The sequence below is a fragment of the Malurus melanocephalus genome, unplaced genomic scaffold (assembly GCF_030028575.1).
Source record: "Malurus melanocephalus ecotype Western Australia unplaced genomic scaffold, MMel_1.1 scaffold_98, whole genome shotgun sequence".
NCBI lineage: Eukaryota > Metazoa > Chordata > Aves > Passeriformes > Maluridae > Malurus > Malurus melanocephalus.
The window spans coordinates 405,490-427,135 of record NW_026623330.1 but is presented as its reverse complement, the minus strand read 5'-3'; the positions used below and the strand labels follow the sequence as shown (position 1 = coordinate 427,135).

General features: G+C 37.6%; 2 protein-coding genes across 4 annotated transcripts in view; one reads left to right on the top strand and one right to left on the bottom strand.

The window, feature by feature from the left end:
* Positions 1-20,967, bottom strand: part of STXBP4 (syntaxin binding protein 4) — a 64,578-nt gene extending 43,611 nt beyond the window's left edge. The window contains exons 1-14 of one of the 3 annotated variants that reach the window (XM_057368812.1): positions 19,900-20,967; positions 19,029-19,073; positions 12,687-12,760; positions 12,415-12,510; positions 11,357-11,426; positions 10,494-10,568; positions 8,685-8,770; positions 7,943-8,075; positions 7,262-7,394; positions 5,106-5,212; positions 4,547-4,727; positions 3,467-3,545; positions 890-966; positions 314-410 (exon numbers count right to left, since the gene is read on the bottom strand). In XM_057368812.1, the coding sequence (XP_057224795.1) occupies positions 314-410; positions 890-966; positions 3,467-3,545; positions 4,547-4,727; positions 5,106-5,212; positions 7,262-7,394; positions 7,943-8,075; positions 8,685-8,770; positions 10,494-10,568; positions 11,357-11,426; positions 12,415-12,510; positions 12,687-12,760; positions 19,029-19,073; positions 19,900-19,937 (1,291 nt within the window). In that variant the 5' untranslated portion in view covers positions 19,938-20,967. The remainder of the gene's footprint in view (positions 1-313; positions 411-889; positions 967-3,466; positions 3,546-4,546; positions 4,728-5,105; positions 5,213-7,261; positions 7,395-7,942; positions 8,076-8,684; positions 8,771-10,493; positions 10,569-11,356; positions 11,427-12,414; positions 12,511-12,686; positions 12,761-19,028; positions 19,074-19,899) is intronic. The other 2 variants (XM_057368810.1, XM_057368811.1) reach the window with 2 other exon arrangements.
* The window catches only part of LOC130575172 (cytochrome c oxidase assembly protein COX11, mitochondrial), a 4,305-nt gene continuing 3,599 nt past the window's right edge, over positions 20,941-21,646 (top strand). The window contains exon 1 of the mRNA XM_057368895.1: positions 20,941-20,977. Coding sequence (XP_057224878.1) covers positions 20,941-20,977 — 37 coding nt within the window. The remainder of the gene's footprint in view (positions 20,978-21,646) is intronic.

Genomic DNA, 21,646 nt, shown 5'->3' with positions numbered 1-21,646 from the left:
AGTAATTCTTGGAAAAATTACAGTTCYTTATTGTCAAAGCAACAAATCCAGSATTTTKTGAAAATAAAACGAAATAAAATAGAACTGTCCCATGGCTGCTCTTAATTAGATAAATTTGTGAGTTGCATTCCCATTATTTTGATTTCAGAATTTCAGGCTTATTTTCATACAGTAAAAGAAGGTTCTTGCCTCAAACTATCGTTTTATTTGCAGCAACAACCCAATACTGACAGAAAATATATTAATGGTTATTATCTATCACTTCTGTATTCCTACTTTTCATTATTTTCCATGGTAATTAACAAATTATTACCTCCAAAAGACACTGTTCCTTTAGAATCTTTCTGAAGTTGCTGCCTTAGGGCTTGCTGCTGCTCATCTGTGAGCTGAATCCCAAGATAATTCAGTGCCTGCAAGGAAAAAACTTATTTTGGAGTGAAAAAAGAAAGGACTAGGGATAATGACTGCAGGGACATGGGGGAGTAATTAAAGAGCTACACTTCAAAGAGCCTTTGTATCCTGGTACACTCTCACTGACAACACTTTTATTCCAGAGCCACTCTGTGACTTTCCTTCTAATTGAGAGATGTTCAGATATTATTTAACCTTGAATAGGGATGAGTGTAATAAGCAAAACCCTTTGTCCTTAATAACTGCCTTAAAAATCCTGAGGGATGTTCTGATTCCCAGAGGAGTTAATCAGTAATTAGATTAACAAAAACAGTAATTTGCCCAATATACAAACTGAAATATYGGCCTGCAACATGAAAGAACCATCCGCAGAGAAAATTTCCTGTGCCATTTATACCTTACAGTTTGTCCAGCTGTTTTACCTGCATCATGAAAGGGAAGGAAGGAACACTCAAAAAATCAGATTTTAAGTAGTTACCCTCTCCAGCTTTTCTGTTTTGAGACGAATACTCGAGTTCCTTCCTTGGGAATCATCAGTCTGGCTGGGGGAAATAACTAGGAAATAAAAAAATAAAGCAATAATGATGAAGTTGTAAGCATTGCTTTGAAAAATTTGTTCTGAAGCTGTGCTAATCAAGTGGATGCCAGTTAGATACCCAYCTGCCAAAAATACATGCCAATCCTTAGGCTGACTTCTTTTTTTAAAAGACATAATTGTAATCAACAAAAATTACGGCTATCAATCATTTCCACTCTTTTTTTTAATTTTTCACATAAAAAAGTGACAAGTAGCAAATGAACAGAAAATAACCAGGAATAACTCTGAGTGTTCCATCAAGCATATGGCTTCTCCTGGTGGTATTTTCTCTTCTCTTAGAGATACACAGTTACTCAGGAAACAGAAGGGGAAACACACTTGTGAATTCCCAGAGAGACCTCCAAGACACACCCTCAGCATATCTGACAGTTCCCCAAAGCACATGGAGTGATCTAGAAAACACTTTGGAAACAGAGGGGGAATGACCTGTTGCCAACCATGGGCYGTGTAGAAGGAGCTCAGCCTGAATTCCACAGGCTCCTCAGTATTTTTTTTCTGAGAAGGAACTCTTTTCCAAAAACTCCTGTCCATTAGGCCATCATCCATCATCCCTTTCTCTCCTTATAGTCAGAAACAGTTCAAAAAACCATCTCTTTGGATTTCAGATGCACACAAATAAAAACATCTCACTGTTCACATTCAGTATTTATAATTTAGATCTTAATTTATCATTTCATTAAGGTACTGAAACCAAACCCAGCCTTTGACAAGTAAAGGATCTTGCAGTTGGAGATTCTCTCTAAAGGAACAGAAGGAATCGCACAGAATTCTTTTTTTTGTACAATTTTTTTAGTTTCACAGTGTATGTGTTTCCAAGCTCAAAGTAATTTACATTCTCTTTACATGCCAAAAGCATAAACCAAAACATCTTGAAAATCTGACACTAACACCTCTCACATGCTATATTAAATTCTGAAGACAGTGGGCTAGAACCTCGGTGGAGTTGGCACAACTTCCCTTCAGCTCCGAATGAAAAAGCCTCATGTGTGAGTTTGTGCAAAAACTTTACAAAACTACACTGATCCTTTTCATAAAGTGTTAAAAACCAGAGGATCTTATCTAAGAGATGCTTTWATTTCTCAAGGTTATCTTTGAAATTTTATCCTTGGAAAAAGGGCAGCATGAAAGAAGTGGCAGGTGACAAAGGATGTGCTGTTAAACAAGAAAATGAAACATGACAGGGAACAAACTGGAACTGGGAGCATTTGTGCTTTCTGCTCTACTACTGACATTATTCAGATGAGTTAAGARACTGTGGCCTTCTCACTGTCTTCAAACAATGAAGCTCCTGGGTAATGAATTATATTAACCAAGAGTCTTATATTCTGAGTATATTAAAAAAAATAAGACTTTTGTCTTGTTCCTTTGATTTAGTTGTGGTTTTTTTTCATGGTCAATGTGTAAAAACAGTGTGCTCATTAATTTCCAGGTATATCCAATATTAAAACTCTCCAGTTTCAACAGCCCATATTCACTCAGCTCACCCTTCAAGGAAGGGAACCAACTGGTCAGATTTGCTGTAAGGGAACTGTTTAATTTTAAATTTGAATATCTAATATGGGCTATAACAAATGCAGGTACAATTTAAATAACATCAGTGGAGAGACTGGAGTGAATCAGATCCTGGGTATTTGTTCTTCCTATTCACAGTGCATCATACATGAAGTTGAGAAGCTCAGCTTTTGCTTAATTGCTACTGCCTGAAGAGAAAGACTAAAGTTCAGGAATGCATAGAGAAATAYAGAACAGAGTCAGTTCCATCTCTGTGTCAATGGGGACTCCATTATTGTGCCACTCYTGCATTTTCACTGTTTCTCAACACAACACATTTGTTCCCCACAGGAATTGAAATTGCTCAGCTCAGATTTGGTTCCRATCAAATTTCACAAACTCGGTTTTTCCTTAAATGCTGTTTTCAAAACAGGCATTTAGAGATGTGATCAAAGCAACTCTTGCCTTTGTTTGAATGTCACGACTCTCARACACAAATACACACAGATATATTGTGTTTGTTATGAACTGAAAAGCTGTTAGGGGTCTGCCTGTTATTTCTGTCCTTTCAATCTGCTGCCCTGATTTGAGCAAAAAACCCATGCAAGCAGCACAYATCCCCAGAATTTCATCAAATCAAGGAAGCACAGTTTCTGTGGCAACCTAATCTTGATCTATATGTGAGTCTTCATTATCTGCTTTCTACTGAGTCTATTATCATTACTGCTGTATAGCAAATGTTGTGATCACTCATTTTTGTTTGGTTTCAGCTGTTTGTTRGAGACAATGTGAGTTATGTTTGACAGAAGCTACTAAAAACCCATTGATCTCAGTTCTTTGTCTGGGAGTATAAAAACAGTGCAATATTCCCTTTTTTTCTGTTGAGTCTCACTMTGCACTGTGTTCTGTTTGACTGTTTTTGAAGGAACAGGGAGAAGGGTGGCAGGGAATTAAATCAGCACTTACCCGTGGCAGACACATCAGCAGGATTGCTGTCTGGASCAGTAATTGGAGATTGCTCCCCCATCTTGACTCCAGTTTCCATCTACGAGAGGAAATGAAAAGTCACGAAATGCCATTTCTAAAGCAGATCACAAGCTGAACTAGGAGTACACATTAATGAAAAAAGGGACAGGAAGGAAGACCAGGGGGATCAGAAAGGGCTGGGCAGATAAAAAGAACCCCAGGTTAAAATGAAAGGCACGGAGGGGGTGCTGGTGAGAAGGAAGAGCTTTGGAAAAACTCTSATCAGGGCCTCATCAAAACCTTGGGTTTTGAAAATCTCCACAGATTAAGATAGCACAGTCTCTCTAGGCAACCTGCTTCAATGTTTATATCCCTAACAGGAAAGAAAAACTGGCAAGAATTTTAAGTACAAATATAAGAAGATTTGAGAATCACCTGTTTTGACTTTGTGTTTGAGAACATTTTATTCTTCCTTCTTTTACGGCAATACTTTATTGAGCTTTAAAAATATGGTAAACTGAAAATGTTCTTTCAAAAATTGAGATAAYAGTTTTTAAATCATCTTTCTTATGGTCCACATTATTTCATTACACTAATAGTGAGCTGTACAAATTAAAGCAATTGCTGCTTAGCCAAAAGAAAGGGGGAAAACCCCATATCTTTCTAGAACTTATTTTTAAGCAAAAATCTGATCATCACAGAGCAAGTGTGAGATTGTACTGTACTCACACATATGTAGTAAACAGGGAGYATTTTATCTCTGAAATACAAACTATTTATATGAAATTCCAAAAACCTTGGAGAAACAGTGAAGGGGAACTTGGTATCTAAAACACAATTAATGCTTATTTTAATGTGATTTGTTTTCTTACCCCAAGTCAACTAATTCCTCTCATCAGTGTGGTTTAATCTCCTGTTATACAACATGGTTTTTCCAAAAGTTTTGATACTCCAAAGACTTAATATTGTGCAGGAAAATAGACAGTCATTTTCTTACTAAAATGGAAACTCAATTACAATTAGGAACAAAACCCAACCAGTTTCTCAGTTTATTCTAAGAGGAGCAATGAGCACACTCACAGCATCTGGAGAGAATGTTGAAATCAGTTTCACATTGGGAGAGAGAAGAGGACCGAGTGCTGCTGCCTGTTGCTCTGCATGTGCTACTGATGTTAGGAGGCTGAGAGGACGTTGCAGAKTCTCTGGATGACTGAGGATGTTTTTCTGCCTAATAAAAGCTATCTCCCAAAAGTTTTCAAACCTAGAATTAAAATTTTTAAAAGTTTCAAATTATTGTATACTTATATTATTCATAACATGATACTTCTGCAAAAATTAGATGTTTCCAAACACTGTGTGTGCTTTTATTTAACTGTATTCCTAAAAGGATGTTCCATTCCCCACCATTACAAAGGCAAATGAAGTAATTCTTTTTAAACATYAAAGTATCATAGTTTTGCAAGTCTAAAATGTGCATTTGAGTCTTTTCTATGAAATAACACTACAGTTGAGTATTTCAAAAAAGTAATATCCCTCACCTTTCCTCCCAATACATGACAAGTCATTTCACATTAATCTGATCAGAAATATAATCTGTTAAAGCATTTGTGAGGGTTGGTTGTCTGACAGTGACAGATACCTCATCTTTGTTCTGTTGATGATAGTTTTTGCCTCTTCATAGGAGACTCCAATCATGGACTCYTTGTTGATGGACACGAGCTGATCCCCAGGCTTCAATCGTCCATCCTAAAATAACAACCACAAAACCAAACCCACAGATTTTGTATCAGAAAGAACTGATAATCACAGCAGTTTGGACATATTCCTCTGGAGCTACCAGGACAAGAAAGATCAAGACCAGCTCTGCATTCTATCTGACAATCTTCCAGAAATAAACAGATTAAACTATCAGCAGTCACCATCATAGCAGCTGTTATAAGAACTCATCAGACAGAACAGACCTCAGAAACTGTGAAGAGCAGAAATTTGGACCCAGCTAAATATTTCTGCTAAAAAAAACCCAAAACAAAACAAGGAAAGGAAGCACAGATTTTTCCAGCACTAACCCACCCAACTTTAGGAAGCTCCTTTACTAATTAATTCAGCTCTGAGCAGGATTCATTTGTATTTTAAAACCAAATGCTCACAGTAATAGTTGGGACTCCTCAAACACTCACCGGCCATGTTAAACTTCATGAGAAAACCAGACTGGTCTGCTAGGATTCACCAGTCATAACCATGATAGAAATAATACTGTCAACTTCGTGCTTCTGTTCAATTAATTGCAAACTCTCCACCAGCACAAGAACATCTCACATTTCTGCCCCAGAGACTCTAAAACAAGACTTTAAACATTCTAGGCTAAATTTCTCACTAAGACAGAGCTTTCTGTACTCACATTTTAACAGAGGCCTCAACAATTTACCTGGAAATTCAAGCAATTCACCTCTGGTTAGAGTTAGTTATGACATTTATCTAATGTCATACAACAACAAATTACACAGAATGTGTCTCTGCTCTTCAGCTCCTAAGAAATCAATCTCAAATCAATCCATGTGAAAAAAATTGTGTACTGAAGATGAAACACAGGAAATAAGTAAAATACCTTCTCAAAACCAGTATAATTTTACCCACTTAACACCCACACACCATAATCTTAGCTGTGCTGCTTCAAACCTATGCCASTACTTCACTACCTTTATTTTTTTTTTTATCACTTAGTGTTTTGGTTTTGGTTAAAGAAAAAAAGCTGTAGATCTTTTATTTTGCTTTCATCCAGCCTGTTCAAAGATATCCATTTCAATGGTGCCCTCACGTGGCAGAAGTGCTTCAGCTTCCCAAACAGGATAATCAGGAGTGGAAATTACCTCTATATTGCTAATATTAGAGCCTACTGAAAATTGATGTTTCAGTCTATTGATTACGTGCTAAAGGCTTTAAATTATATGTTCATAATGAGAAAAATGTTTTAGAAGCCACAAAATAGGAGAAAATAAAAGAGGAATGATTACCATTTATCTGCTGGAAGAGAAAYATTGCRTTTTTMTCTTCCAGCTTAGTAKTTTACAAAAGTTAAGTAACAAATATTATAAACTGAGGATAAAACTCACTGCTTTTTGAAATGAGCTCATCCCCTCTTGCTGGGCCAGAGGCAAAAGTTGGATATCTAAACTTCCAAATAACCATCATTACTCAGGATGCCAGAGGAGACACTTGGATAAACAGTTCCCTGTACCTGAACCAGGTAATTACATGATTTATTTGCTTTTTACACTGACAAATCCCCCTGATTTACATATTGCATTTGCCATAAATTAAAAGTCATCAACACCAATTCCTACATTTTATTAATCTGCACTTTCAGAATATTTTTGCCTTAATTTGCCTATACAATAATTTCCAACTGCAAGGATCCATCTAAATTTAAGCCTCAGGGAAACACGATTTTTTTAATGTCCAAGGAAATAAAAAAAGAGGTGCAATCTGTAGCTCCATCCCATCCTTCCTGATTTACCTTCCATCATGCAATCTCTTATAGAAGCTGATTTGTACTTTCCTAATGAACTGAGGAATAAGATCCTCATTCACCTCAAATGAACTTATGAATACATTTTCATTTCCACATAACCCTGCTACAGTGCAGTGAGATGATTCTGTTTAGAGAAAGGGCAAAGAGAAACACAAACACATTTTGTATTTAAAATACTACTGCAGATGTARTATATCAAAGCAGGTACTAAATTAAGGCAGAAATACAGGTGTCTGAAGAGGAAGAAGTGGAAAAAAGGTCTTTACCTTATGGCAATCACCACCAGGAATAACTTCTTGAATATATACCAAAGGCCCTTCATTTCTGTTGATTCCTCCCACAATATTCAAACCYAGGCTTGTTCCTTTGCACACAGAGATAATCTGAAATGCACTATCACTAGAGACACAAGGAAAAAGAAAAGTAGAATTAATTCATAGAAGCAGATTCTCAAAGACTGAAGCAATAACTTTATCTTACTGGWTTTGCAAATATCTATTACAGCCACAAATACAAAYAATGAACATTTMATCTCAATGTTTAAATATTACATTGCCTATTTGGTACCAAATCAGCAACCTCAGGCACTTMGACAATTACAAAAAGAATTGATACTCTTGTTCTGCAAGGCTAAAAACTCCTTTTTCTAACAGATATCCAAGGCTTATGGGAGTATGAAGAAACAATGAAGAAACACTAATTCATGAAGAAACACTAAAAAATTAACCTGATTAACTGTCTCTACCACATAACAATAAATAAATAGAAAAATAACTTATAAAAACAGAAAGTCTGCAATGCCTACGGTATTATAAACTACAGGATTAGAAGTCGAAAAATAAAGCTAAAATTTCACACTTAGTGCTCAACCCAAATTTTCCTGACCAGCCAAATCCAGCATTTTCTGCAGCTCACACAAGAGAGATACAGTCACTTTTGGAGATTACTTTGCAGGCTTTGGGGATGCTGCTGGGACAGAATTATTTCTGCTGCTGCTGGTGGTGATGTTATCCTTCGGATGCAACTGAGGACTCTGTGACCTCGAGGATGACCCAGAAGAAAGGCTTTCTAGAGATTTGGCTTCAAAAAAAAAAGAAATAATTWAAAAAATAAATAAATAAAACASATATTTGAGGAAAAGCACAAAATTTCTGCTCATGTAAGTAAGTTCAGAAGGACTATTTATTAAAAAAAAACTACGCAAAAAGACAACCAAAAAAAAGTCTGCACAGTTAAGAGCTGAAGCCACCCAGGRTTCCAGGAATAGCTTTTTAAAACATAAAAAGTGATAATTTTTTTCAAATTGGGTGAAAAATACAAAGTCTCAACTGACTCATCCCCCGTGCTATATAAAGGCATCTTAATTAGGCAGCGGTTCCAGAAAGATTAGAATTTATGGTGCTCTAGCTCAAATTTTTATTAGCATTTTGTGGCACATTTCAGCTACAAATACCAAAAACTTCTCACAAAAATCATTAATTAAAACTGAAAGTAGATGTCAGTATATTTATTTTAAGAGTTGGGAAAACTGACATATGAACCCCTCTAGGTACATCTGTGTTTTTTCTGACTTTTAGCCATTTCCTCCAACATCCCTCCCCTTATTGAATTTTAAATACAAGTTTCTACTCCTCTCAAGGCTGATTTTTGCCCCCCAGGATTGTTTCAGGCTGGGAAGGGATCTCTCACCAGCTAACTGATGTGTTGGAGAAGTCCTTGCAGAGCTGGTGTCACTGTGAGAGCCGTACTTATCCATCAGGTCGTGAAATTCTTTCCTGGAGCAATTAAAAGATTCTCTCTGTCAGGATTTGGTGTCAGTTTGAATGGACCCTTGGAAACCTGCACTGCTTGTACWGAACAGCTGCTCCTCCTCAGAGAAGGAAGATCAGCCTCAACTGAAAGAGGAAAGCACTGACAAATTGCCAGAAAAGGCATAAAAATGTCATATAATGCAGGATAAAGATGGAAAAACAACAGGCTATGGATGAAAGGGACTATTGGTAAAAAAAAAACTTAATTTTTGTCTCTTTACCTTGAATTGCAAAACTTTAAAAACTTGAAATACAATCAACTACAGGTAATAAGACAGAGGTACTATGAAGGTCCAGAAAAATTCATTAGAGGGAATTAGATTATACACATAGAGCATTCTCATGTTTTTAAAGAATGCTTTTAGTTCAATTATACTGAACAAGAAYCCAGAAGAGACTGACAAAGATGTGGCTCCTTAAAAACAAGAGGATGGAAGAAATACCTATTGATTGCCCAGTAATGAATAAAACTGATGSTGGAAGCTGCTGGGTGCATTATTTTTTTAAAAAAAGATGAAATTTATTGTGCTAATACCAGCCCCGGGGTACACACATCAACACAGCTGAGTGTAAATCAAATAATCTTTAAGCACAGGAATGTAAAGGTACAAGAAATAAATTCACAGGTGGCTGTGAGGGATTGGATGGAGTGGCAAATTCTGCCCAGGCCCTGTACAACCCCCCCCGGAGTCAGTAAAGGACTGATGGATTTTAATTATTCAAGGAATTTACAGGAACTAGGCCAGTATGCTTTAGATAAAAGCAGATTAAGAGTGGACCTCACATATATCAAGGCAGTCTGAAAAAAGGAGAGATCAGAGGCTAGAGAGTGATTTAAATGTCTGATGAATACATAAAAATAAAGGAACAGAAAGAGGAAGCTTAACTCGGACAAAAGGCTAAAGGAATTTAGAGAAAAATCCTTTATGGGGAGATTACTCTGGAAGTGGAACATCCCAGGAAAGGCAAATAACAGCAGATACTCTTGCAATGATTATCAAATATAGTTACATAACAGCTGTTTTGTCCCCAGATTTAAATCCAAAGTGGATACAGACCTGGATTGCTGCATTCCCCATGATTCTCTGCCAATATTGGTTTATGTGCTTAACTTCCAACAGTCAGGTTGAAGCAATATTTAACATAAATGTCCTTAAAATGGATATATTTTGGACTACCTGCTGCAGTGAACAGTTTAACCTACTTATCCAAAATATAGAAAGCTTATTAGAGATTGAAAAGCAAACTTCTGAGGGGAAACAACAAGTAAATCTGTCTTTTTTCAGAAGGCAAGACCAGTTGAAATCATCCAGTTTTATAGTACTGTTGCTCTAATGGAGTCCTGACTTTCCATTATTTTAAAATGTTGGAAGTATTTCAAAAACTATCACAGCAGAAAATTTTTAATGACAATTTTATTTCTTTTTAATTAATTTTTAATTTTTTAGCCGTGAATATAAAATCACAAGCATCCTCTTTCAAATGAAATTGGCCTGGGCTTGCTACTTAAAGTGATGCAAGTGACCTCAGAATGAACTSGTATCAAATACCACAGAGAAAAATGGGACATGTGGTGCAATTCTGCAATTAAAACTAATCTGAAATAAAAATACATGCAAGCCCACCCACCCACACAGAGATAACTGGATTTTTATTAGTTTTGAGGTTAAAACAATTACTCTCTTACTTTGCTTCTTCATCTCTAGTAATGAGCAGAGACATGTGATTAGAGGCTGAGGCTGTTCTCAAGATGTCAACWGCCCTAGAAAGGGGGAGAAAAAGGCTGAATGAATACACCAGGTGCTGGCAAGAAGYACAGGGTGAGCAGAGCTACAAGAGCAGGAAAATGGGCAGATTCCTATGGTGGTTAATCATTTTTGTTGCCAGATACAGARAAAAGAACTTGGCAGCTACAAAACCCAAGTGAGCAGTGGGGAATGAGTGAAAGACAAACTGTGGGGCATCTGCTTGGGATGGGATTGATCTTCCCTTCCCAAACCTTCCCTCCTTGGTCCATCCCGTTCCCTTTCTGGGCTGATTATCAGCCCACACCAACAAAAGCTACTGCTCAGGTGTGCCTGGCTCAGGAATTCCCCCAGCAACACACTGCAATTCTTCTTTGAATTCTCCATCCATCTCCAGAACTAAAAGCTGCTCTGATCTCTAGAGATCCAGCTGCAGAAACATCTAGAGATTTTTCTTTCCCCTTCATTGTGCCATTACCTGATTGYTGCATCATTTACAGTCACCAGCACTGAATCAGCAGGTAGTTATAAAAGTATTTTAACAGCTCCTACTCTGTTTTCACATGCATTCTGTAATCTATGTCATTAAGAAACTAGTTTATTCTGGTGTTATAGATGCACATGAAGCCCTTCACTCTTCCACATAAGTTTTGCTGAATTAGATTTAGAGCATGAACTACTTGCCAGCTGAACTCCAAGGAGATCTCAGGGGAGCTGTGCTCTTTCAGTCATTGATAACCCCCAAAATAATCCATGTTTAATATTGCAAGCTCTAATAAACACTCAGGAATCAGCACAAACATACCTTTCATTTGTTACTCCRATCAAGTTTTCTCCATTGACATCCAAAATTAGGTCCCCAGTGAGCAAACGGCCTTGAAATGAAACCAACAGGGATTCATGAATCAGCAAGAAAATGGTGAACATATTGTATTAAACCAGGTATCAAACCAGGACTTTTCCATCCAATTTCATGTGGCCTAGTGCATTAAACAACCTCATGGCTCTTGGCATCTGATGCCAAGTAGGACAGGTTATTGTGATGAGACTAGAAACTATAACTCAGTCTTATTAACAACAGAATAGCCACTGAAAATAAGTGTTATTTAGCTATTTGTATTACTTACACACAGCACAGGTATCTGTGAGACTAGAATTTATATTTCACAGTTGTGSAATTAATTTTTATTTGAATCTTGCTCTTAACATTAGTGCAAGTTACCATGTATGTAGACATAATAATGTTTTATACATTAATAAAGTCAGCTAAAAGATTTTTTGAACCAATTCTTTTTTTTTAACCTCCTGAAAATCTCAAGTTTAGGAACTTGAAATTGATTCAGATTACTTTAAATTATCATTTTGCACAAAACAAGACGGAATCTCAAAAAAAAAAACCATAAAAAGACCTAGGACAGAAGCTGTAGCTTAATTATTGCAAACTCAGTAGAGTGCCATTTCTTCTTTCCACACTGATCTTAACCACCAGCACACCACCATTTTAAAAAAAATTAATAAAAATTATCAGAACTAATCAAAATACTAGTTCTACATAGGAAGCATCACTCTTCTACCTTCTGAATTAAAAGTGATTCAGCATCTCAACACTTGCTCAGCAGTGGTGGAAGACTTCCAACCGCCTTCACCAGCTATGTCTAGATTTGAACACATTTTCAACACCTGACTGTATTAAAATCTTTTTCCACAAAGGATCCAAGTTTCATTTTTCTATCTTAAGCCAAAACTTCAYGGATCCTGACAAACCTTATTATTTTAAACATCCTTACCCACAAAGTAAAATAAAGACTTCTTTTGACAGCTTTTTATATGCAGTTTGATGCAAAAAAAGTTGAAATTACTTACTATCCACAGCAGCAACCCCTCCAGGCAGAATTCTCTTTATGAAAATTCCATAATCTTCTGCTGTTTGTGCCCGATAACCTCCAATAATTTTAACTCCTGCAGAACAAACAAAAGTGAAAAATTGGTTATTTCATCTACTGAGCTAAATATATTTGCAGCCAAATCCATAAAAGGCAAATGAACTTTCCCAGTGCCAGTGTGAGCTGGCAAAGCTCACCAGGTGTTTTTAGGTTTGGTTTACTCAGATGAACAGAAGAAGCAGTCTCAGTTACCTAATCCATTCTGGCAGTCAGAGAAAGAGAGGCGATGCACAGCTCGATTGATTCCATGAGGGCCCATAATGGTCCTGAGGAGCAAAACAAAAGGCATTAAATTACAGAAATGTAGGCAGAGCTATGCTAATAGAAAAGAAATTACAGTTYGTATTAAGAGTTTTTGATTCTAATACAAACCAAAGCCAGTTTTCTCCACTGATAACTTCATATTGTTTAGCACCTCTGTATCACCATCTCCCCAGCCAAAATCAACATCTCCTTGTCACAAATATCAAATGGAAAGGTACAATAAATATACAGAGTTTACTTCCTTTTCCCCAAAAGCATTTCAGGCTGAACTGTGAATCCCATTTTGTTTATGATAAAAGGATTAGGATTAAATATAAACAAAATAGGCAAGAAAAACACCATAAAATCAGTCTTGATCAGATACTGAATATTCAAATAAAAACACAGCTAAGTCAGGGCATATAATTATTTTCTAAGATATCGAAATTATAATTTTGTGGCTATTTATGAGCATAATTTTTCCCTGCAGTCTCTTAAYTTCTTCACTCAACATTGATTTCTTTCTCTGTTGCAAAAAAGGCTTCTTTCCAAACTCTTTTGTGTGGACCTTCCCACCCCAAGGGCTGTTACCACACCATAGAGGAATATTTTGAAAGCACTGAATATGCTAAAGAATTAAGGAAGAATACAAAGTAAAACTAGAGTTTTGAAACCTAAATTTACAGTTCCATTGGACACATGACCAGCACACTGCTTGGAGAACACAGTGTTAAGACTTCTTATAAATCCAGATAACCCTTTACCAGGTTTTATTCTCATTTAGATGAATTATGGGTAAAAAAATGCAAGYTGTATCATAGCTCCTTTGTCCTTTCACTGCCCCATTTTTGGAGAAATCTCATCATATCTCTTCTAGAAAAGAGCAGAATCACCACTCAGGTTTTTCTGCTTTGACCTACATATTGTTCTACATTAGATGGAGAGTTGTATTTTTTAGAGGGTGCTGTTAAAGTGAAATGGAACAAGGAGAATTCATTAGCAGGGGGGGAAAGAAGATCAAAGTGGAGGACACAGTGACCCAAATCCCTCCACACAACCTAATCCAGCACACAGCCTGAACTCCATGCCTGAAAATGGAGTACATCATTAAAAGATGCCGTGCCAGAAGCAAGAGAAATCCAGAAGGTCCAAATAYTCTGTAAAATTCTGGCACCAGACAACAGATCCAGCTTCTAAAGAACATCTGCAGTTCTTTTGGTTTTGTARAAGAAAACTGGATGAGATGTTTTTATCAAGGGATAAGCACTAGCTCTGAAAAGCAACGATTTCCCCAAACCCAAAATTTCCAAATAWTTGCAAAATTAGCCTTTGCTTTAGAAAGGCTGGCCACAATAACAGACCTAATACTTCTAATAATCTTTAGAACTAAAAGTAAGCCTATGCTTCAAACACTGTATCATTTTCACGGTAGTATTTAGTGAAGTACTTGTTTCATAGGCTAAAAAAAAAAAAGAAATAATGGCACCCAGTGTGTTTGGTCTGGGTTTAACAGGACTGCACATTACCTTGCTATGACATGTCAGAGCATAAGGCATCCTTTGTAAGGCTAAAAGTGAACCAAACTGATTTAAATTAATCACAGTCTGAAAGGAAGAACAAATCCCCAAGTCTGATATTTCTCTAACAATACTCTTTGGATAACCTCCTACTACACGACAAGAGCACAGTATTTCGCATTTCTACCCAGTACTGCCACTGAAATGATCCCATGAATTTGTTTTAAGCTGAAAGAGAGCATTATCAATCACGTTTTGTCCTGACTTGTATCCATAACGAGGTACACTGATCTTTAATAAAACAATTATTCAATATTTTTTCTCTCTTGCCTTTTGCTACTACTGCTCGGCCATTCCCTCTCAGCAGTTTTCAAATGGTAATTTTTTGGTCCAAATCAGAAAGCAAAAATTACTCCAACCTCACACAAACCAACACAGAGGTTTACTCTCAGGAAGTCTGAAAAGATCAAATCTCACACTTTTAAGTCTGAAGTTTAGAGTTCACTAAAAATTATGAACGACTTCATGAAATATGATCAAATCTAAGCACATGACACTTAATAGGAAAGGATCKACATTCCCAGAAGTAACAAGGAATACTTTCAAAAGAGAGATATCAACAAACATAAAATGAATTCTGACAAAGAGGATAAAAAGAATATACAAGATAATAATGCATAATGGAGAGGAATAAGTTATCTCTGAAACACTGGAATTGTCAGGATGCTGTCACCTACAATTAGAAAGAACCGACCCTTTGAACAGACAACTTTTATGAGGTGCTTGGCTCTGTTTATGATCTGAAGATTAAATCCCTCCAATATGCAAAAATCCCTCCAACATGCAAAAATCCAAAATGCAGTTTTAAATTACTTGATCACATAAAGTAAAGACAATGATTTCAAATGCCCTAAATTTGTTTAGCATATCACATCTAGCTGATTTTCAATTTTAGGGTTTTTTCCCCCATATAACTTAGATCTTCAAGTCAAATTACTTGTCATAGTTCACATAAAATAAACAGAGCTTTAACAATTTCATTGTAAAATGACTTGGATTTAGCATCCAGCCAACATCTATTTTATGTCATCATTATTTAATAGTCATGAAATGTTAGAATACTTCTCCCAGAGCATTAGAAACATGCTCAACAGTATAAAAAAAGGAAATAGGCTCCTAAATCAGTTGGCAACAGTAACAAAAAATATTTCCACGTTCTTTGTAGAAAAAGAYGCAAATTAAATAATCAGATGTTGCTACTCATTTTTTTGAGGTCAGGCAAAAGTACTTGTAAGCAAGGTTTTAGCACACAGAGAAGATGTGAGGCAACAGATAAACAAACAAAATTCACCAAAACGTACATTTTAACTTTCTTACACTAAAAACTACTAAACTCAACACTCCAGCTGAAGTCATGGAATGCTAACAGACTAAGTGTGTAATATTTTGTGTTGATGCTCTTAAAATGAACCCTCTYCTATAACTTTTTAGCAGAATATACAAGGAAGTTCAACAGTTTTGGAGTCTATACCTTCTAGGTACTTAGCAGAACATACAGCTCCAGATATCCTTTTGATCTCTATTCCTGAGCGATCAATAATCATTTATGTGCAGAAACAAAATATTTACCTAGGTTTATCAATGGGAGAATAATACACTTTGCTCACAAAACACATATTACTTGACACACAACAATCTAAATTACAAACTCTGGCTGTTTATGAAAAGAAGCTGAAAATGCCCACACAGCTTTTAAATTATCTCTACTGCACTTTGCCCAATTAGAGACTAGAGCAATGCCCTCAGAAATGAGTGGTTCAGCATACCAGTACAAGAGAGAGAGACCATCAAAACGCTCTGGTTCATCTTCAGCCCCCGGTGAGAGCAAGGACATCCTTCAGCACAGCAGGAAAAACAAGGACAACGCAACCAAAACACGAGGGAGGTTTCCAGTTCGGCYGGATAAGGGTTATGAGCAGGATGATTTCTGCTCCCAACTAAAAAACCCAAACACAGAGCTCCAGCTGAGCGTCTCTGCCTACTTAATCTTCTCTGAAAGCCTCTGCGTCACATGCGCTAATTCACCTAGAGAGGTAATGTTTACTTTTCCTCTCTTTGAAATGTCCATTTATAGCAACTCTAGAGACTGATAAATGCAAAGGAGAAAATTTACTACGTTGTGATGAAGCAATCTAAATCCAGCAGCCAAAGGCAAGTGTCATGATTAAAAGAAATTTGTTTCCTCCTGTTCTTCCAATAATTTATTTACATGCTCCCTGCAAACAAGGTCAAAAGCAGTAACTCATGACCTTTCTAAAGCAATCTTCCTAGMAGACTGGATTATGCACAGCCACACAAAAGGGAAAGCCAACAAAGCAGACTGAAAGTAYTAATGAAACAAATGCCATTATGCTATTACTTTTCATTCTCAGTCATGATATTGGCCTGTGCCATGATCTGACTTGGCTTTTAGACTTTCAGTGTACAGCAGTCAAAAGTCAACACAGAACTTGGGTTATGTATTTTCTCTAGGAATGGAAGCTGACACATGCTTTTTGTGARAAGAAATAAAACTGATGAAATAAAACTGATGCCCTTACACTGAGAATAATCTAGTTGAGAGAGCCAAAAATATCACCCYGGTTGCCAGAGGTCAGATCCTGCTGCTAAGAGGCCTGGTCTTGCAGAAAAATGCACATTTTCAGAAGTTCTGAGCACCAGGCATCAGTTTGGTAATGGCCATTTTCCTCCAAGCTTACCCCAGAAGCACCCCTTCTGCTCCCCCTCTCTCCAAAAGATCATAACAAGACTGCAGCTTGAAATGAAACCCAAATACCCAGCGTTCACTGAGGGCTTTAAGTAGAAAGGTGAATCCTCTCTAGCCAGGAGCAACCCTGTGATCAGACAGCATCTGTCAGGTCTGGAGCCGTGCAGCAGGAGGGCTCAGCTAYGCCAGGAATGCAAACGCTTATCTCAGGCACCTTTTTTTTTTAAAGCTGCAGTGACTGTGGTTTCAGTAGCATATAATCCTTCTGGGAAAAGGATCCCTGTGCTGAACAGTGCTCAAATAGAGAGAGCTCAGTCCTGAGAGCCTGCAGTGCACACACAAAAGGGGACAAGGGCAAAGTGAGCCACCACACATTAAGGAGAAACATAAAGCAGCSTTCCCAGTTCCCAAAATGTGAAAAGCCCCACTGGCACTGTGATCACATCCATTCAGAGATGAAAATTTGYCCCTTTTGTAGCCTTTTCTCAATCMGCTCACTCTGCTGGTGTTACCAGCATTACAGAAAAGCCATTGATATTTTCAGCCTCCTATCAATTAGATTTGCTCTAGGCAAGATTACAGAAGATAAAATACCAATAGTTCTTCCCCAACAAAACTGCCTCTGTTCTTGAAACCAGYAGAATTCAATTTGTGGTATCAATATCAGGAGCATTTGTCAAAACACATCACTCAGACCAGTGTGTCTCATTTCCAGTATCACATTTTCTGATATAGAAACCCCCAATTAACATACGGCTCACAGCTCTGCATTTTCATTGTTAAAAAGCAAAAAGTTATTTTYATTAAAGCAGACATGACAAACTTGTGAACAATTTAAGCTGATATAAAGTAGTRTTAARCTGATTGCTCCCATTTCATTAGAGTTATTACAAGCAATAYATCACTTGCTCAGACAGTTGCTCCTCCATCCCTTCCTCAAAGCAAACTGCTTTGTTCAGCTTCCTGAACTCATCCCTGAGGCTTCTACCTCTTTTACCTTGAAATTCTGCTGCTTTTAATGTTTCTAAAGGATTCATATWGAACAGCATCATTGCTTCTCCTGCAAGTCTTCTGCCTTTCAAGAACATGCTCAGGGGAACACAAATTACTTATTTCCACAAAGATCCTGGACAACTGTAACAACTCAAAAGTCCATAAAATTTAGTATAAATAAACAAGACTAACTTTTCAAGAATTATAATTTGTTATTAAGTATGGTTCTTTTCCAAACAGCTGGAAAACTATTCCATTCTGGCAACGTTTGTAATTATGACTTGCCTTTCCCAAGGGAAGTTTTGCAATGCTTTAGCAACAGAGAGGATTACAGGATACTTTAGCAGATGACAAAAGGATCTGCAGAAYCTTTAGAAGTTTGATTCACAAGGCCTTTTTTAAATAAAACAAARGCCTTTTACAAAAATCCTATACAAATCCCTTCTGCAAAATTCYATACAAATCCCTTCTGTAGCCTTTCAGGTTCACTAACCCTAAATTCAGATTTTAAGAACCACAGCCAAAGGAATGCTTGTATCATATARCATGGACAAGCACACACTATGATTCATCTAAACCCACTCATTATTCAAAATACRTTTTGCTGATTAGGTTATAAAGATTAAAAGAAAACATGTGTCATTACATGGCAATTCTTAAGCCTGAAAAAAGCTTGAGGAACATTGTAATTGTGGAGAAGCATGAATGGTTTGAGGCTAACCCCTGTGTAGGGAAGAAAGGTATGAATTAAAGTTCAGGTAAACCTCAGTTAACATATAACCAAGTGCATTCTTGGAACCTTGTACATCGATACTGTCTCCCAGAAAAAAAAAAAATTACAGTCTGCCATCAGCATGTAGCTGAAGTGCAGTTAGAGGTGCCCTTCCTGTTCATCTCTTATGTGAAAAATTRCCTTTAAAATACAGTGAGCTTGAAACTACTCATGTTATACATCTTTCACATGACTCTAGCAAGCCACAGCTGTCTTAAAGATGAATCTTTGTACTTACATACCCTGAATTTCCATCAGACAAGCAGAAAGTTGGCTTCTTCAGGTCCCTGTAAAAAGCAATTTAAGTTTTTTAAATGTTTTGTGGTTTTGTTTTTCAAAACAAATCAAGTTATTTATGAGGTGGCATAATTCTAAATYCATGCTAAATTGTTTTACTGTTCTTTTGAATACTGTTTGCTGGATTCTATTGCACAAGTACAGCAAACATGATAGCCCAGCAAGAGCTGCTTGTGCCTGGTTTTAATTCTGGTTTTGATGAAAGCACTGGTGTGGTTATTTGGCAGTTTGGGAAGGGGCTGGAGTTATTTTTCAGTCATAATGGAATCCATGTTTAGATCTGTTCCAACTTTTAAGAGGATAACATTATGTTTTATAGAATGAATATAATTATTATTTTATATCCCATGACATTGGTAAAAGTATGATGGTTCCATGGCTCTGCATATAAAACATTATAGATATACAGACATGGGATTCTGAAAAAGAAATGCATCATAACAGAAAAACTCCACACCACGTTGTACTACTACAGGTACCTCACATGCACAAGGAAGTGATCAAGTGTTTCCAGGAATGTTTACATAGTTCAGAAGCATTAAATTAAGGAATCTCTATGCAGGGTTTTACCTATACAAAACTCATTCTAACCAAGCGCTRATTAACTTAATGAAAACCTTCAAGRACATTTCCTCCCTGAATGTGTAAATTCACTGGTGTTGGTGTCAGTTCTTCTAGGATGTTACTGCAGACTGCTTCAATATCAAAGTTATTTTTCTTTAGGACTTCATCAAAACAAGGTTCTACTAATGAAACTGCAAGAATATTCATATTATAATCCAGTATTTCTGCATTTAGAGGGGAAAAATTACTTACCCCTTCTCTGTATCTGTGAGGGGATCTGTACTGGGCATCTTCTTAGAAGCACTACTGAAATAAAAACTCAAAATGAAGAGTTCTGACACACGAAGAACTGGCTCCTACCCAGGATAAAAACAGCTGAAAAAGAAAAGGAGAAACCACTTWCTGAAATTTACATGGCCATATTTATTTTCAGACATTGAAAACGATTTTATTTATTACTGACTAGTTGAAATCAATCTGGAAAAAGAAAACTGCCGTGATAAAACTGATACAATTCATTGCTTAAAATAGTTAACAACTTGGACTTTGCTGTCAGTAGAACCAAAACATTTCACATGCTAATTTCCTCTTAATTTACAAGGTAGRAATTAGGGTAAACCTGAATCCCCTGTGACTGAAATCTTCTAAAAAGGAAAGAACAGGTTACAATTCTTTGCCTTCATCCTAGACAATCTCTTTTTTTTCCCATCGAAAGTCACTTGGAGAGGGAATGTTGTTTGGAACATGATAAGGTGTTCTGTGTGTCTTGTTTTCTCATGTTTTTTTAACTTACTGTCTGGTATTTAGTGTCTCTGAACTTTTCACATGAAGTATGCAGGACAGGCCAAAACAAATACAATGAGGTTACACATCACTAATATAGCAAAAAAACCCAGTAATTCATATTGTATTTATCTGTTATAATAGCAAATCTTCCTGACCTTGTGGGGTGCATGGCTGAGCCACAATCCAGCCCAGGCAACTACTCCCAAAATATGGCAAAAGGAGGACACAAAAGCCTCCCAAAACACAGGCAAAGATGCCACAGGTGCTGCTGGTCAGCATAAAGTGGAATCCCCAGGTGCACTGTCAGCCTCCACAAAACCACACTAACGAATTCCCAGTCCATATTTCTGTGTGGAAAAGATGTTAAATCCACTCTGGGATACCACAAATGCTCCTACAGTAAACGTTTTCATATTGCTCGCTAAAGGACCAAAAACCAGACATCTGAACAGAATGAAAATACCACGACATCACTACACTCCAGCTTTTACCATTCTCTTATTCGACATGGAAAGTGAAGCAGTACCAGGAGCTGCCAGTCCTCGTGCGGCTCACGTTACTGGAACCAGCACAGGAAAAGAGAAGTTTTAAAACAGTGAATTCAAGTATTGCTACAGCAAAGTTCATTACAGCGCGTGGCACCAGCTGTGTGAAAAAAACACTGTGAATTCATCTGACTTTGCCCGTCCTGAGCTTAATGTTTGTAAAGAGCATGTCAGTATCTGTGCCTGAACAACAAAAAAAACCCGCAAGGAATGAAATTAACGTGAAGCAAAGCAGCAGTGGGAAAAAGAAACAAACAAAGGAGCGGTGTCAGGTGTCAATAAAACGGGAAAAACTGCACGACCCCGGAGGGACCACCGGAGCGGCTCGGAACCGGAGGGATAACTGAGGATAAGGAGGTGTCTGAGGGAAAACCTGCGGTACCCAGGTTACCCCTCAGCAGCCGGGCACCAGGCACCGCCGGGGCCGTGTACCTGCGGGACACCCACCCTCCCGGTGACGCCGCTGCCGTCCGGCACAGCCCGCTCCGWGCGGGACCGGGGGCTGCTCCGGTTACCTCATACACAACCTGMGCCCGAGCCGTCCCGAGAGAGCGAGGAGGGGGCGACCACGGGCGGCTCCGCCGGGACCCCCGCGCCCAACGCGCTCTGAGGGGGCGGGAGCGCGATGGCGGCTCAGCCCGCCCCGCCCGCTACGCTCCCACCTCCAC